At 39.5% G+C, this 19,009-nt stretch overlaps 1 protein-coding gene across 1 annotated transcript in view; it reads left to right on the top strand.

The window, feature by feature from the left end:
- Positions 1 to 19,009, top strand: part of Arfgef3 (ARFGEF family member 3) — a 155,663-nt gene that overhangs the window by 112,927 nt on the left and 23,727 nt on the right. The window contains exons 20-26 of the mRNA XM_055599343.1: positions 1,375 to 1,508; positions 2,181 to 2,326; positions 5,200 to 5,379; positions 8,945 to 9,089; positions 10,479 to 10,601; positions 14,235 to 14,338; positions 14,894 to 15,038. Coding sequence (XP_055455318.1) covers positions 1,375 to 1,508; positions 2,181 to 2,326; positions 5,200 to 5,379; positions 8,945 to 9,089; positions 10,479 to 10,601; positions 14,235 to 14,338; positions 14,894 to 15,038 — 977 coding nt within the window. The remainder of the gene's footprint in view (positions 1 to 1,374; positions 1,509 to 2,180; positions 2,327 to 5,199; positions 5,380 to 8,944; positions 9,090 to 10,478; positions 10,602 to 14,234; positions 14,339 to 14,893; positions 15,039 to 19,009) is intronic.

Below are 19,009 nucleotides of genomic sequence, written 5' to 3'. Positions count from 1 at the left end.
CTGGGATTACTTAAGTGTGAGCCACTATACTCTGCTTTTGTATGTGGGCTCTAGGGGTTGAATTCATGTTCTTGGGCTTGTAAGAACACTATCAATTGATATCAACTGAACATCCCCCAGCCCTCTTTCCATCTTTTGAAAACATTGTCTTCCCTCCTTCCACACACCATCCTTTGAATGAACCTTCCTCTAATGCCTGAGTTCCAGATGTGAATTGGAGTACCTGAAATTAAGTCTCTGGTTTTACTGTCATGTCTTGCAATTCACTGGACCCTGGCTTCCTCACTAGTAAAATAAGGTTCTTTTTAAAGGTAATTTTCATGGGGTAGTTACGAGGTTGAATTAAGTAATATATTTTAAAGCACCTAGAACAAGGCTCAGAAAATAGGAAAGATTCAGTTTTGGTGACTCTTGCTACAAATTCCCATATTGTGGGTTGTAGAGATAGCTCAGTAGACAAAGTATTTATTGCACAAGGATGAGAATCAACGTTCAGATTCCCAGGACTCACATAAAAAGCCAGGCAGACCTGGTAGCTCCCTGGAATCATAACAGTTGGGAGACAAGGACAGGATCCCTAGGTCAAGCCAGTTACTTATGCTAGCAGAAATTGACAAACCCTGAATTCAGTTAGGACCTACAGCAACAGATTAGTGGAATCGAAAGACCAAGGCAGCCATCATTGTCAACTTTAGGTTTACACACATGTGCATACACACGTATATACTCAAAACACACACACACACACACACACACACATACACGCATAAACACTCATGAAAGGAAAAAAAGAAAAAAAAATCCCACCCAGAAGTATGTTCTTTAATGATGTCTTAGAGCCACATTAGGGTGAAGAAGGGAATCAGCTATTGCTTCAACTGTTTGGCAGTACTTGTGATCCCCAGTCACGCGTCATCACCTTATCTATCCCCTCAACAAATAGTCATTATGCAGGATTGGGAGGGGAGGAGAGGGGGAAGTACGGGGGGGGGGGGAATACAAAGTGAATGAACTGTAATTAACTAAAGCTCACTGTAGCTATAGGGCCCTAATGTGTGTTCTTTACATATCTTCCATTTAGCCCTGGGATTGCTGGAAACAATATTTTGTCATCTTTCACATTCTTACCAAATAATTTAGGAGGGCTAAAGCCGCAAAGTTTTTTTTTTTTTTCCAAGTATGCTTTGAGGTATTCTTTGTATCAAAATCTCATGGTTAGTGCATGGTTAATAATGGCTGTAATAATACCATCCATTTGTCTGCCATGATTTCACAGCATTTTTGTTAATTATATCAACAAAATTATCATAACTATTCTGTCAAATGTCCTTGATGAATTGTTCCCACATAACACATATGTTTATTTGCACCCAGGCTCTTTGATGATGCTACAGATAAGTTGAACTTAACTGCCTTGGGAGGTTTCCTCTACCAGCTAAAGAAAGCATCCCAGTCTCAGCTTTTCTATTCCGTGACAGACACAGTCGATTACTCTCTGGCAATGCCAGGTAATTTTCCCTGAAAGATACTATTGGTAAGTAAGGAAGAAATAGCTCCAGTCTTTGATGCCAACAGCGTGTGTGAAAGATGACAGTAACAATCATAATTATTACAGTTTAAAACACTCATCTATAGCCAGGCAGAGTGAGTGGTGCTGTAGTCCCAGCACTCAGAGAGGCAGAGACAGGCAAACTCTGTGAGTTGAGGCCAGCCTGGTCTACAAAATGAGTCTAGGAGAGCCAAGGCTACACAGAGAAACCCTGACTCAAAAAACCAATAATTAAAAAAATAAACAAATCAATCAAACAAACAAACAAACAAAAATACTCATCTCTGTGCTGGGCCCCATATTAAGCACTGTATGTGGGTCATCATATTTAATGATAATGGGAGCTTTTAAGGAATAGGTTTATTTACCCTTTGTTTTATAAATGCCATTGTGGATTAGAGAAAAATCCTTGGCTTTTTTCTATGAACACAGCATTGAGTCAGGGAGACATTCTGGTCCTGCCCACTGAACCAGCTTGCTGATTTTGAATGGAAAGCTCTTTCCTTCCTTGCTCAGCCACCTGAAACTGCCTTGCTATCCAGCAACACTGCCTTGATTTTCAGCTTCTCTTTGTGCTGGAGTCCTCTGACCTATACCTAAGTTTGGGTTTTCTCATCTTACCTTCCTGTAGGAGAAGTTAAGTCTACGCAGGATCGCAAAAGTGCTCTGCACCTCTTCCGCCTGGGGGATGCCATGCTGAGGATTGTGAGGAGCAAAGCACGTCCCCTGCTCCACGTGATGCGCTGCTGGAGCCTTGTGGCACCGCACCTGGTGGAGGTGAGATTGGAGGTTGGGAAGGCCTGCTGCAGAGTCAGCCCAGTGGCTGTATTTAGAGTACAGTGAGAACTACCCACAACCTGGTCACAAGCCTCATTGTTCTAATTATGTATCAAGGCATCACTTTGAAAGGCAGTGTCACCATGATGTCACTATGACCCCGTATCTTGCCAAATATGTGGCTCAGCTAGTTTCCTTGGAAAGCTGGATTCTTATTTTCTCATGTTCTGCTCTCGACTTGATTCTGGAGCTAAAAGACAGAGCCCTGAATCAGTTCTTCACTTGGTGCAGCATCTTAGGTTCTTGTCTCTCGTCTCTGATAACTCAGTTACTAAGGACATGTTATTTTAGAAGGGGAACCTTATATCCTGACATTTCTGACAAAATGACTACTAACATCCTTCCACTCTCTAACAGAGAGCAGTTTATAAGATCGGTTTTAGGGTAGCCCTACATCTAATCATCTCTGCACATGGTGATTGGCCAGCATGTACTTTGCTGTTACTGTGATAAAACACTATGACTGAGGCAACTTATAGAGGGAAGGGCTTATTGGGGCATAAGGTTACAGAAGATGAGCCCCCGGTGGCAGGGAAGCATAGCTGGAGCAGTAAGCTAAGAGTGAACCAACTGGAGATAGGGCGAGGCTATAAGATCTAAAAGCCAACCATAGTGTCACTTCTTCCAGCAAGGTGGCACAACCCCCCACCTTCCAACTGGGAATCAAGTGTTCAAATAGATACCTGAGCCTACAGGGATCATTTCTCATTCAAACCACCACACTAGCTAAGTACCAGGAAACATTATTGCCATATTTACAGTGGTAACTGTTTCTAAATACCCTGTAGTACTTACCTGGTAAAGATATACAAGAAAATAGTTCATGAAACTTATTAAACTGAGGTTAGACTAGTGAGGAAAAAAGGTAGAAAAATATGAATTTAGTCATGGTTAAAGAGCGCATCAACTAGATATTATGCTATAATTAGCTATGCTGAAAGCTTAGGAGCTTCAAACAGTAACCATTTATTAGTTCTTGATTCTCTGTATCATAAATTTGAAGAAAATGTTTTGGTAATTCTGGTCTGGACTAGTGTGCTAGATAGTGTTATTCTAATTTGACCAAGCTAGAGTCATTTGAGAAGAAAAAAAATCGCAGTAAAGAAAATGCCACCATCAGGTTGGCCTGTGGGTGCATCTTTCTTGATTGACAATTGCTATGGGATGGCCCAAACCACCTTGTGGGTGATGCCATTCCTGGGTTGGTGGTCCTGGGTGCTATAAGAAAACAGTCTGAGCAAACCATAAAGAGCAAGCCAGTAAGCAGCAGTCTTCCATGGTCTCTGCATCAGTTTTTGCATTCAGGTTTCTGCCCTGCTTGAGTTTCTGCCCTGACTTCCCTTAATGATAGACTGTTACCTGGCAGGAGATGAATTAAACCCTTTCTTCTCCAAGTTGTTTTTGGTCGTGGTGTCTTAGCATAGAAATAGAAAAACCCAAAGTAAGCCAGCTAACTTGGCCCATCCCGGATGGCTTTCCTTGTATGCCCATAGTCAGCATAGTCATAGCCCATGACTAGCATAAAATGGTTCTTGATAGCTTTTACAGTGAAGAGTGGGCATAGTTCTCTCTCTCTGCAAAGCCTCTAATAGTCAGCCAGGTCACACTCATTCACACGGTCTATTTAGGGTTCCCCAAACAGTGAAAGTGCAAATTCCACATCACAGTTTTTTGGGTTATTTTTTTGATTTTGTTTTTGTTTTTGTTTTGTTTTTTGTTTTTTGTTTTTTACCTGTGGAATGATTTCTGTTGTGCCACTAGGCTAAGCAAGTCCCAGTCAAAGTTGAGGACCAGTGTGAAACAGAATCAATAAAGAACATTAGATCCAGGATGTGAGAACCAATTCAAGTTCTTGTTGCAACTGGTCCACATCACTAGGGGACAGAAGACTTACTTTATCTTCATATGTTAGGGGAATGACTAAGCATGAACATGATCAATTCCTGGACTAGGTTGTATGAACATGTTCTATACTGCTGCAGAAAAATAAAATAATAGAAACCTTATTCTTCCAGAAACCTTAAGGTACCATTGAAGTTGTATCTGACCAGCAGGTTAAATTTTCAGGTGCACAGGCACCTGAAAGACTCTACCTAGCAGTGTATCAAAGCAGATGCTGAGACCCATAACCAAGCATTCGGCAGAGTGTAGGGAATCATATGTAGGAAGGAGGAATTAGTATAACCTAGAGGGGACAGGGAGCCCCACAAGGTCTAAATATATCTGAGCACAGGGGTCTTCTCTGAGACTGTTTATCCAACCGAGTACCATGAATGGATATAATGTACAACCCCTGCTCAGACAGCCCATGGTAGCTCAGTATCCAAGTGGGTTCCCTAGTAAGGGGGACAGGAATTGTTTCTGACATGAACTCATGAGCTTCCCCTCCCCCCTGAGGGAGGAGCAGCCTTGCTAGGCCACAGATAAGCACATTGCAACCATCCTGAAGATACCTGATAAGCTAGGGCCAGATGGAAGGAGAGGAGGACACCCCCTCTCAGTGGACTCGGAAGGGGGCAGGAAGGAGATGAGGGAGGAAGGGGAGGATTGGAAGGGAAAGAGGGAGAGGGCTACATCTGGGATGCAAGTGAATATATAAAATTATTTAAAAATAAAAAATATTAATATAAAAAATTTTCAGGTGCAATTTAGTGTACATATTATCTATACACTAAAATTCCTTAGAAGTTTGTATGCAAATGGAATTGCTCTTTCTACCTTCACATAATGAAGCAGGCTGGGGAAGCCTCCAAAAGCCGCATTCTCCTTGCCTGACTTCCTGCGGGCATTTGGCCCTCTCTTGTCTTATGCAGGCCGCCTGCCATAAAGAACGCCATGTGTCACAGAAGGCTGTTTCCTTCATCCACGATATCCTCACTGAGGTCCTCACTGACTGGAGTGAGCCGCCTCACTTCCACTTTAACGAAGCACTCTTCCGACCCTTTGAGCGTATCATGCAGCTAGAACTGTGTGATGAAGATGTTCAAGACCAGGTCAGTGCCACATGGGCTTCTGCGTCCCCAACCCAGAGATGGCATTTGGTGAGGGCAGAGGCAGACACTATTTTCTGTTTTGCATACTGTCTTCCCAAGTTGGTAACAAAGAGAGGATAAACAATTTGGCCATGATCACCTAGAGATCGGTAGAACTGAAGCACAGACCTAGAGAATCTGGCTGGGTTGATCTTTATTTTATCTAGACCATACTATCTGCCACAGTCATTATTTCTAAAGGGAGACGGATGGAAGAAAGCAAAGCCAGTGACCTCACATGTGACCTAATTGTGGGCAGGAGCTCAGCAGCCCCTTTCTCTGGAGTCATTCAGATGCTGAATGGCATATTCATTTTCTTTATTTGCAATAACATGCTGGAAAGAAAAAGAACACTACTAAAATGCCCCCAAAGTGACAGCCAGAGAGGGGTACACACACACATATCCTCTCCCCCTGGGTAGTTTTTCTGTAATGTGTTATACCATCAGGTGAAGCCAGATCTTGACACAACACATTCTCAAGTTTGAAGGAGCCAGTTAGAGTACTATAGATTTTACATAGCTTGGCCTCACTTAGGTCAAGCCCTGATATAAAAATGAGGAACATCAGAAAAAAAGAGGAAATGAGGATGTGTAGAAGCAAGATTCTGCTCTTTTTTTTCCCCCAGGTAAAGTTGGTATTAACTAGAAGTATAATGTGATAAGTTGAAGATGCATATTATAACCTCTTCAGCAAAAAATGAAGAAAGTAACACATAAAGAGAAGTTTAAAAAAACAGATGTTAAACTGACATGAGTTTAACATAAAAGAATGTGGTAAAAGAAAAATGGAAGAACTAAGTGCCCAGTAAGTGTAGGAAACAGAGAACAAAATGCTGGAAGTAAATAAAGCCACATGCATGATAGCACTGAGTAGGATGCTCAGCCTCAGTAGAGAAATGTAAATCAAACCCACAAAAAGTACTGTTTCACTTACTGGGGTGGTAATAACCACAGGTGACGTGTAGAGGAGAGCAACATCAGGCACTGCAATAAGAAAGCAAATTCTTTACTTGATTCAGAACCCAGGTTGGCAGTTCCTCCAACAGTGTGTCCCCAAGAGAAATGAAAAAAAAAAAAAAATCCATGGAAGTCTTCATAAATGTACATAGCAATAACCACATCATCAAATGGAATCAAAAGCCAGCTGTGGTGGTTCGTCCCTCTTATTTTAGGACTTAGGAGGCCAAGGCAGGAGGATCACAAGAGTGAAGCCAGCATGGGCCACATAGAAAGTTCTCAGCAACTTTGAGCTACTCTCTTGGTGCAGGAAGGAGGGAAAGGAGACAAGAAGACAATGGAGAACTAGAGAAGTACAGATTCTTATTTTGAGGGAGTTGGCAGCATTGTATCAGTGTCAGGTCAAAAACAAAAGAGAAGTGAAGAGCATAACTGTCACTAGAAATAGGCATTTATAATCATAACTATATGATATTAGTCAGGATATTAGGAAAACATGTAAATAAAAATGTGTGGGGGCTATGGAGATGACTCAGTCATTACAGTGCTGGCTGTCTAAGCTTGAGGACCCCAGTTAGATCCCAGCACCTATGCAAAAAGCAGTCCTGGTGGTGTACAGTAAACTCAACACTGGTGAAATGGAGAACCCTTAGGGCACAATGGCCGGCTAGTCTGGTCGAGTCAGCCAGTTCCAGGTTCAGTGGGAGATTCTCTTTCAAAAATTAGGTAGAAAGCAACAGGCTGATATTCATATACACAGATGCATAGAAACGCACAAACCCCTACCAATACAACTTTAGAAATGCATGAAGACGAAAACAATGAAAAGGAGATATACTGTAAGGATCACAGTGGAAAAGGAATGGAAAGCTGTTATTTAATGGGCACAAATTTCAATTTGGAAAGAGGAAAATATTGTGGAAATGGATAGTGGCGGGAACTGTATTAAACTGTATGAGCTGTATTCAATTAGTAATGTGATGTTTACACTATATACATTTTCCTATGATTTAAAAAATTATAATGCGATATCACAACACTTCCCTCAAAGCAATTGATAAAACAACTAAACAGAAGCTCAGGATAGAGATAATAAGCAACACTGTGGACCAGTCTGAGTGACAGAATGCACATTTTTTTTCAAGTGCATGTGGGACATTCTTTGTAATAGTTGATATGCAAACTTACACAACAAGTCCCAGTAAGCTTAACCAAATTAAAATCATAAAAACTATATTTTCTAGCCATAATGGAATTGAATTCATAATAAATAAATTAAAATGGAAGTGTTCAGTATGTATAAGTCAAACATCAGAATTCTAAGTAGCCCTTAAGCCAGTGAAGAATGACAAGGAATGTTTAAAAATGCTTTGAGTGAACACATGAAATACTGAATTTGTGGTCTCTAGCTAAATCACTATTTGTAGGGAAATTAAAGTTGCAAATGTTCATATCAGAATGGAAGAACTCTTTTTTTTATTACTTACACTTTATTCATTTTGTATCTCCCCATAAGCCCCTCCCTCCTCCCCTCCCAATCCCACCCTCTCTCCCCTTTCTGCATGCATGCCACTCTCCAAGTCCACTGATAGGGGAGGTTCTCCTCTCCTTTCTGATCTTAGTCTATCAGTTCTCATCAAAAGTGGCTGCATTGTCCTCTACTGTGGCCTGGTAAGGCTTCTCCCCCCCCCCCCCCCCAATAAAGAAATCATTATGTATTTGGTCAATTGACTTGTGATGAAGATGCCATTTCAATTCAATGGAGGAAGAAGACTGTTTTCAGCCAGTTGTATTTGGAAATTTGTAGGAAAGATGAGCTTAAACTTTCATCTCTAACTACACACACACACACACACACACACACACACCCCTAAACATTGGTCATGACTTAACATGAGCACAAACTATAAACATGGGTGGGGCAAAGGTTTCTTGGAGGCAATACCAGCAACATGAGCCTTAAAAAGAAAAAGTGATGAGTAAGACCTTATCAAAATTAAAGTTATGTACCCTGAAATATAAAATTAAAATATAATACTAAAAACGTAACTCAGGACTGGAAAGATGGCTCAATGGTTAAGAGCACTGGCTGCTCTTCCACAGCATCCAGGTTTGATTCCCAGCATCCATATGATGGCTCACAACTGTCTATCTCTCCTTTTCTATGGGAGACAACATCTCTGTTGACACCTCTATGGATACCAGGCATGTGTGTGATACACATACATACATACAAGGAGAACAAACACATAAAATCTTTTTTTTTAAGATAAGTTCAAGATTGTGAAATTATTTACAAAGCATGAACAAGAAAGGACCTGAATCTACAGTGCATGGCAATAAGTAGGCACTTATCCAAATACCAAAAACAGCAAACTAACCAAAGGCTAGTTTGATGAAAATTTGCTCATCAACATTACTTACTAGGGAATAAGTGAATCTTTCTCACTTTTGTTTTCTCTTTCACTAAAATTAACTCAGAAATAGGGGGAAGAGAAGTACATGATCTTTCTTACAAGTTCTACTTGTGTTAACTAATCACTTCCTCCTTCACTTCACCCTCACAGGTGGTCACCTCCATTGGGGAGCTGGTTGAGGTATGCTCCACACAGATCCAGTCAGGATGGAGGCCCCTGTTCAGTGCTCTGGAAACAGTGCACAGTGGGAACAAGTCGGAAGTGAAGGAGTACCTGGTTGGAGACTACTCCCTGGGTAAGAACAGTTGAGTAATTCTTTCTATGGCATCAATCTTTATGACACGTATCAGGTTTTCAAAACAGCAGGAGGAAAACCATTTGTCAGCGTGTTTTGTCAACAGGAAATAACATGTACCTATGACTTGAGGTTGGATTGCGGCCAGATGGCCCAGCGTGCTGAGATGCTACTGGTCATTCTGTATTGCTCTGTAGAGTTCCTTCCTGAAACCACAGAGGGAAATGTTACAAACTGAACATCCAAAAATGTGAAAAGCTCCAAAATCAGAAAAGAAAAAATTGTATTCCATTGTACTCAGATTTCAGATTCTTGGTAAACTCTAAGTAAATATTCTATTCTCTGAAAAACTCCAAATTGTGAAACACATCTGGTCCTCAGCATTGAGGAGAAGGTATACTTATCCTTGTATCCATCTATCTACCTTCAAGTAAGAAAACAGGAAAGTATAGTACAGGGGAATCAGAATTAGGAAGATGGGATTTAGCTGGAAATAGATTGGCATGCCCAGAGTCCATGGGTCTTGTTTCAGTGATTCCCAGGACTGCCCTAACATTCAGAAATCCAGCAGAAGGACACATGGGACAGAGTATACAGCTCTGAATGGAATTATTAGCTGGCTTGGGTTTATTCCATTCCTCATGGCTAAAATTCACTCTGGTAATATAATATGGGCACAGCCTGGTTATAAGGTAAGAAGAGAGACTCTGGAAGAACATCACACAGAATGAACACTCAACAGTGTAGGTGTCAACAACACAAAGCTGGTTACAGACCCAGTTGGCAACTGGTCACAAAGATACATTGTACCTGGCACATGCCAAATCCCGGGTGTTCGTTATAAACCAAATTGTTTGCACAATAGAGTAGTGAATCCCCTTATGAGATAACTTGCACAGGAATATTCTGAGAATCAAGTTCCTGGATGCCAGTCTAGAGCCGCTTGATTGACAATCTTGTAAGCCAGATTTCCAAGGACAAGCAGACTCATTCCTATGACTTCTATACAGGAATGAATGAAAAAGTGTGTTTCATCAGATGCTTGTCTAAATGGTCCTTCCTCTTGTCTATAGATATTCTATAGTTTTGTGCTGCAACATTCCATAGACCCCCCATGGTTACTGTACTGTAGACCCACACATTACTCCAGGCTTACTTTCCTACCCCCAGTATCTACCCAACTTTCTTGTTAGTCTTCCTATAGCCCCGCTGTAGGTGAAGCAGCAAGACATGCTAGCTAGTCACTCAAAAGGTTCAGAAATTTTTTCTAATGAATCTTTTCTAAAACTCTTTGAGAGCATAAGCACACTGAAGGGTAAAAACCAACCAAACCAACGAAACAAACAATAACCCTCCCTTTGTTAAGATTCTATTCTCTTCCTTCCTCAGGTAAAGGCCAGGCTCCCGTGTTCGATGTGTTTGAAGCATTTCTCAACACTGACAACATTCAGGTTTTTGCTAACGCAGCCACTAGTTACATCATGTGCCTTATGAAGTTTGTTAAAGGGCTGGGTAAGTGGAACGTTCCTTTAATTCGTAGTCACTGTAGACATTTTCCACAATGGCTTTTATCTCTGGAGACAGAGTCCTAAAAATAAACAGAAATCTTGGGATATAAACAAATGGGGTCAGAAACTTACTGTACTTGGGGTTTGGCTGATTGATTTTTTTCACTGTATCTGTAAAATACCTTGTGATATAATATGTTCTCAACCTATATACCATTTATGCCAACTTCCTTTTCAGTCTTAGAATATTCAATATAATCTTCATGTTTGATCGTGTTTAGGAAACCATTCCCTTCATTGTCACTGTCAGCAGTCCTTTTAGCCTTCTTAATTATAATGTGTGTTTTGTATGAGTCAGCATCCTCCTCCTTGAAGTCCTGGTGTATTTTAGGAAGCATATAGGTAATTATCCTTAAATTAGCAACACTTAATAATTTGAAGTCTTATACACAGCATGACCTACTGAAACTGAGTTGTACAGAGCATGGTCTCATCTGGGTGAGATGGAGAAAAAGGACAATGTGCTTAAGCACAAGCTTAAAAGACATTTACACATCAGAGAGGTTTGCACAGTAAGCTCCTGGATAAAGAGACAGAGAACCTTGCAAATAAGAAAATACAAGGTTGCTGTGGTTCTTTTACCTTCTCAATAGATCACTGATGCACTGATCATTCTTTTGTGAAAGAAAATTGTGCACAAAGAAGTTGTTAGACTTGTGTCACACTTATTCTTGGAGTAAGAACAAAATGAAAGCATCAGGATTTACTTGCTATTAGTCTGAGCTGTAGACAATTCTTACCCAGTTCTGTTACAACATACAGTTACCATCATTACCTACAAGGGTACATCTTAAGACCACCAGTAGATTCTTAAAACCACTAATAGTACCAAACCTCTGTATTCTCTATTTTTCTCCTATGCATACATACCAACAATTAATTTATGAAGTAGGCATTATATCAGAATGACAAAACTAATGATAAAGGCTAGAGGGATGGCTCGGCAGCTCTAGTGTTTTGAATCTATGTAGGCATTTGGGCTCACTCTCTCAGGACTTGATGGACTGAGTTGGGGCTTTCTAAAGTTTCCCTGGAACCTCGAGTGCCCACAATGTATAGAGAAGCACACACTTCATTTATATTAAGTCTAGGTCAGGCAACAAAATATCAGGCTCTAGCAATAGACTCATCCCTATTGACCCAGGGATCTTGAGAACACAAAGGGCCTGAACTAAGCCTACCAGCCGAAGGCAGCAAGTGTATGGTAAATAGGGAATCCTCAGGTCCTGAAAGGGATCTTAGAAATCATTGGATCCAACTTCATGATAGAGAGGAGAAAAAAATGAGACCCAGAGGAAATTAAACAAGCAAAAAACAAATAAATAAATAAAATAAGTTTTTATATCAGAAGACCAACAGAGCTGACTAACCAGGGCTAAGAGAGGCTTGCTGAGACTGAAGCATCAACCAAGGACTAGGCATGAACTGAACCTAGGCCTCCTACAAAGATATAGTAGGTGAGCAGCTTAGGCACCATGTGGGTCTTCTAGTAAGGGGAATGAGGACTGCATCAGACACAGACTCGATTGCCAGCTTTTTGATCACTTCCCCCTGGCAAGACTGTCTTGCTAGGCCACAAAGGAAGAAGGTATGCTCAATCCTGATGCAACTTGATGAGCCAGAGTGGATAGGAAAGGGAGCTAGCCTTTTTTGAGGAAGAGGTGGGAGGAAGGAGAAATGTAAAGTGAATAAAAAAATTAATAAAAAGTAAAATTAAAAAAAAAAGGGTACTGGACACAGGTTCAATTCCCAGGCCCCATATGTCAGCTCATAGTCATCTGTAACTCCATTCCCAGGGAACTGCTTCCTCAAGCACCAGGCATGTGAGAGGTACACAGATATGCATGCAGGCAAAACACTCACACACATAAAAATAAAAGTAAGCAAATAAATAAACAAATAGTAAATGTTAAAAATGAAATCAGTGATAGCAACACAGTAATATCGCATCAGGCAATCTGGTAACTCATATGGCTACAAAGTGACAAAAGGAACATATCATATCCATCCCGCATACAGAACACAAAGGGATTCGGTACATCCCAGATAGGATGGAGCAGGTATGACATTCCGTCATGCGGCTGACAATAACATGTAAGTCAGGAATTTCTTATTTCTGAAATTTTCTACTCATGTTTTCACGTCACATGGGCACAAGTACTTAGACTATAGCAAAGAACAAAAGGTGACAAGTTTTCCTCGGACATCAGACACATCAAGTGTCAGTGAAATATTCAGGTAAAGGTACCTAACAGCATGTTGGAAATTTGAGACTGTAATTTAGAAAAAAGTTAGAGACTAAATGTAGAGACGCCAAATTATTAATGTGGACATGGAAGATATTTTGAAAAGATAAGTTCTAATTTATTCTGAAGTTTATGAAGTAGAGGGTCAGGGTGTAAGTCTTGGGGTTCAGTGGAAAAGACAACACCCTCCATACAGCCGTGCTTCCTGTGTCATACTTGATTCCAGAAAGCGTATTTACATAGACTTCATACACAGCATAAAATGGCAACCCCTGCTATAATCAAAGGATAGAAACCACACTATTGTTCATTTCCACCTGCTTTTTTCAGCATGAATTCACTCTAACCTCTGTTTTCATTTGTAAGGTATATGGATATAAACTAGAAAATGTCAAACGTCGAGTTCAAATCTAACTCACTAACAGATTTTCTTTAAAACAGTTTTACTCATCTTGGTGCTACAACAACAGAAATTAAGTTATAGCCAAGACAGGATGACCTGCAAAGCCTGAATTACTTGCTCTCTGGCCCTTTACACGAAGTTTACCAACGCTAATCTAAAATGTGAATTTGTCTCTTTCTTTTCTGTAGAAGCATGCCTTATTGCTTCTGAATTTTAACTAATGGCTAGTAATTATGTCTACTTACCCATAGGGAAGGGTGCTTGCTGCCTCAATTGCAGACAGTTAGCTATGATTACAGTGCTATGGAACGGTTTTATTAGAAGCATAGAAATAGATTCATGACACTGAGAATAAAGATTATAATTCTAATGTATTTACTTATAGAAAATCTTTTTCTTACTTATTTATCTATATTATTCTCATTTATTTACCTATAAAAATCTCTGCCACCCTATGAAAATAAACTATTGTAACTCTAATGAAGTAGCCTATGTCTCCAAACCCCACTTGCTTATTCTTTCTGGGTTCTTCATCTACTATCGTCATTTAGTGCCTCATGCTGGCAGCACTTAAAGTCCACAGAGGGAGGCCAAGTGCCTCATTTCAGCTTTCCAAGGCCTGCCTCTGCAACTGCTCTCTGTCACCAGGCCTCAGAGCTCACACCATCCAGCAGAGAAGGGAATTGGCGTGCTGATTTCAGGAACACCCTCTCAGCCACCAGAGGAACTGAACCAGAACAGACCAAATGTTCCTCATTGAGAGAAAATTTAATAGAGTGGAATTTTGTCAGGACTATTTGAGTTGTTGTAACTTTCTTTTTGTTTGTTTGTTTTCTTCTGTGTATATTTGGGCAAGATGTGAGTGCGCAGGTCTTCTCTTATAGTTGAAGAGTAGGGATAATCTTGTCTCTCCCCCACACTGCCCTAGGGGAGGTAGACTGTAAAGAGATTGGAGACTGTGTCCCTGGAGCTGGAGCCACATCCACAGACCTGTGCCTGCCTGCCTTGGATTACCTCAGACGTTGTTCTCAGGTACTGGTGAGGCCCCCACATAGCCCCAAGCCCCACATATGTCTCAGAGGGTATTCATAAAACACCAACAGACGTCTTTAGCTGAGACCTAGGAGAGACACCTTTATCTCCTTCACCTTGACCTCAGGTCTTTCCATCTCCCAGGTTGCTCTTGCCCTTCTGTTTCCATGGAGATGGGTCATGGGAAGAGGAACTCAGTGTCTGATGCCCATTTTCCTATGGACTCTTCTCTGGGGTTCCCAAAGGCAAATATATTCAATATACTTCAGTTACCTTTGTGGGTTTGTAAAACTGTATAAAACTCAGATGAGGAAAAATAGCCACTGCTTCGTTGCCAGTGAACATCATTGCATCTGCTTCCTGATAGAAATGCTCTTGTCAGCTTCCTTTTAAATGCAAATCTCAATAACTTTTGGTTTTTAGGAGCCCTTCAAATTTTATTGTTACTATTCAAGTTTATACTTTTACTATTCCCTAACATTGAGAAGTTTCCAATATTTAAGTGCCCTGTCTGGTGTGTGTTTTGTTTTTTGTTTTTGTTTTTTTTTTATTTAGTTATTGGCCAAGATCTACAAAATGCCCTTAAAGCCAATATTCCTTAGTGGGCGACTTGCCAGTTTGCCAAGAAGACTTCAGGAGCAGTCGGCAAGCAGTGAAGATGGAATTGAATCAGTCCTGTCGGATTTTGATGACAACACGGGTAAATTAGTTGATTTGACTAAGATTATTTTTCATGTTCTTAATCCCAGAATCATAGGCCCTAAATGAAGAATGTTTACAGATCATGAGTATAGTCATCCATATCTATGGGTTTTTTAACATAATTTTTTATTAGGATAAGTTTAACCAGAATTTTCAAGGACTCCCTAAAATCAACACTAACTTATTCGTCTTACATGGTGTCTCTGAGTAAAGTAATCATAGTTATATAGCTCCCACCAAATAAGTTTTAAACTGATTTCTCTTGAATTTAACAAAGTTGGACAAAATTTCACTGGTTCTTAAATGGACTAGCAATTGCCTTCACTAGCTTCAAGAAAACACAATTACTTCCCCTAAGACTATTTGGCTAGAGACAGGGGAAATTAAGCCATTACTGAAAAGAGACTCTATTGTGATGAGTGAAGCTGATAGGCTTAGATAAAGAACACTTTTAAAAAATTTGTTTCAAATTAGGTTCCATGCATTTTCCTGTGAACCAGACTCCTATATAGTAACTGTAAATGATTTTCCCAGGGATTGATTCTGATTCACACCTGCTGTCTTTTGTCTCAGAAGAGTTTATCCAGTTCACATCTAGAAATTCAAATCATGCTCTTAAATACGCCTATGTTCCAAGCACAAGTTGTTTCAAATACTTGTGGAGAGTGTTTTTACTTTAATCTTTCATTATAGGAGTGGCTAGAAGGTCACAGTATTTGGTATATCTTAAGTGGCAAAACTTCATTAAATCAGGTAGAGAAAACATTATAGGGAGGAATAAATATCAGATGTAACAAATAATTTAAATTATGAAAATAATTTTTTTTTATTTTATAATTGCCTTATTTATCTTGGGCCGGGCAGATATTTTCATCTATGATATCTCAATAACCTCCCCATCTACATTCCAACAACCATACAGTGCCATCCTCCTTAAAGATTCCATATCTGGACTACCTTCCATCCACAATCTTATAAAAACTTACTTATATGCTTCATCTGCGCATTTCCACATCATTATTGGAGTCTTTCCTCACAGCACACATGGTTCTTTCTCCACGCTAACCCATTGTGGTGTCCATCTTTTCCTCTCTTCCTGTCGCTGAGTCTCCTTCCTGTGATACTACAGTCCTCAAAAGCCCACAAACTTTGGCCATGCCTTCCCCATTCTGCCTTGCCCAGGTACTGGCCTTTTAATCAACCACTCAGGAATAATGTCTTAACAGGTTTACTCAAAATGTATAGGGTAGTAACCATATCTTAAGGGCTAGTAATTAGCATCAAAATACAAGCATCAGACTAACCCCCAACAATTCTCCTTTTTGTCTAAATAAAAAGGCCATTTTTTTGTACAGTAAGAATAATTATGAAACAATTATAACAATTATAAAAAACAATAGGTAAGACATATGTATATGTATACACACACAGACACACACACACAGACACACACACACACACACACACACACACATATATATATATATATATATATATAGTTTAGTCTAAATATATTTGGCAATCTGAAGAAAGTATCTCTTATCTATAAGGGTCTAAGATTTTGTACCTAAGTTATTTTTATTACAGTTTGTATCTAACAACCTTAAAACATCTGTCGAGACCTAAAATATCTTTTTAATTCCTAAGCAACTAAACTAGTCATTTTAAAACTACAACTGTCTGGTCTTCAGCCCCATCAGAGACTTGAGAAGGAATAAAATTAAGTGCATGCTAGCAGCCTCCAAAAAATAAAAACTGACAAAGACAGTTTGCTACCTGAACAGCCACCCATCTTCAGCCTTTTGGCCCAGTACCTTTGATAGACATATTTGTGAAGCAGGAACTATTTAGGACTGGCTTACCCAGTCTTGGCAGAGCTTAGCAGACAACTTGGCCTGCCTTTAGACTTGTCCATTTTAGGCAGAATTCTGTCTGTTGTAGAAGCCAGAGCATTTTGTTTGTGCAGATGGCTGGTTTGCCACATTTGGAGCTATCTCCATGTGGAAGTTCTTCAATGCTCACCATCTTCTTTGAGGTAAGTTGGGTGCTGCCAGGAGGTAATGTGTCTCATTGTCAAAGAATCCTTAAAATAATAATAATAAAAATATTTGAAATTTTATATTCTATAGGTCTCTGAGGTTTTTGAAGACTTATCTGTTTATCTTTATATACTCTATCTATAGAATATCTACATGTTAAACCTAGGATGTGTATTTCTTTGATAAATTATACTAGTGACTATCATGACCATGAGTTGACTAACTAATAACTTGCATTACCTAATGTCATAAACAGCTTGTAATATCAGTTTTAAAAGCATTGGAAATAAACCTTAAATTTGTATCCATATACCAAAATTTAACAATGTAACAAAAAAACATTATTTAAACATAACAATATCTTTAAGTAGAAGAGTAGATTCAATAATCTATTTCTAAAAGATATTTCTATATTCCCCTTCTTTTTTCACAATCCCTTTCTCCTTACCTAAGAAAGGAAGAAAAAAGAAAAGAGAGAAATTCCTAAGTGTAACCTCATTTTCTCTCTGTATAAGGCCATTACTAACTTATTACAATCTCCCAATGACAATAAACATTCATAGCCCAAGAAGACAATCAAAACCCACCCAATCCCCCTTAAGGGAAATGGAGCATTGTTCTCATGGGTTTTTATCACTGATTTGGAGATGAAGAAATCTTATTTAGGGGCCCGAAGGAAATTGGGAAAAATGGTTAAGTAAGCTAGCATTAACATTTGTGGTCCTTTAAATGTTGAGAAATTCCAAACTTAATGGAAGTTCTGTTTGGAACAGTCTGAAATACTGGGTGAATTGCTTTTAGCAGCTTTTTTTCTAAGCTCCCTTGGGAGCAGGCTCTGACGAGGAACAGCATCTGCAGTTGTTGAAGCTGGAAAGCTGGGACATGCAGAAAGCTGGAACACATGTCGGCATCTCAGCATTCTGGAGAATGAGTCCTGTCAGGTTTGATCCAGTGTCACCAGCATCCAGTTCTTTTGTTCTGAAAACATATAATTTCCCATAAGCATCTTAAAGTCCTAAAATTATAAATATATGAGATGTGCAGGATGCGCAGATCAATTAAGAATGCTTTTCTGGTCTTTGTGTGAGCAAAGACATTTTTCCATTAGCCAGTCTGGGTTGTAAACCAAACTGTGAACCAATTTATGCCATTTCAAAGAATGGCACGGTAAGTTTTGAGGATATTGAAGCCTAGGAATTCAGAATGTCTCCCTTTGTCATATCTGATCATTATTATTCTGGGTGGACTCCAAAGCCCTTTTCTTTCTTTTTTTTTTTTTTTTGTTACCATAAACATAAAGCTTTCCTTCCAACATAATATAGTCTATGTCCTCCAGGATGAAGTTATTGTAAGCATAGAATGATCCAGATTAGCAGTCCAGTTTTTACTTAAAACAATGATAATGTTATTGTTAAATAAATAACAAATAATAATATCATTAAATATATAAACATCATTATGTTCCTGAATTGGAACAAGATTGTAAGGAGTTAAAATATACTGTTTTATAGAGATGATATCATTTTTATGGAGACAGGGTTTTTCTTTGTACCCCTGGCTGTGCTGCTTTCCTTCCCGAGGGGTGGGGTTGAAGGCATTAATTATTTTATGTTAGTTAGAGTTCCTATCAGTTTTTGTGAACTGTAGGCTGTTCTGAACATTAATTAATCATTTTGTGTTATCTGTTTAGTGCTGATTAAATTACCATTCAGTTTTCATGGAAGTTCTACACTAGAAAACCGTTGAGCTACTAGAATATAAATTAATTATTTATTTTGTTAGTGTGAGTTTCCTGTGTTTTATCTCATGTGTGGACCCAAACTAGGCTGTCTTCCAGATGTTCCTGGATGTCGTTGTATGGGCTGATCCGATTTTTCACTGCTAGCTCACCAGAAATCCTCCCTCGGGGGCGACTGCCATTTGCTGAGGG

Source organism: Psammomys obesus, unplaced genomic scaffold (genome assembly GCF_907164565.1).
Source record: "Psammomys obesus unplaced genomic scaffold, mPsaObe1.curated_primary_1811, whole genome shotgun sequence".
NCBI classification, from domain to species: Eukaryota; Metazoa; Chordata; class Mammalia; order Rodentia; family Muridae; genus Psammomys; species Psammomys obesus.
This window is presented reverse-complemented; position numbering and strand designations above follow the sequence as displayed.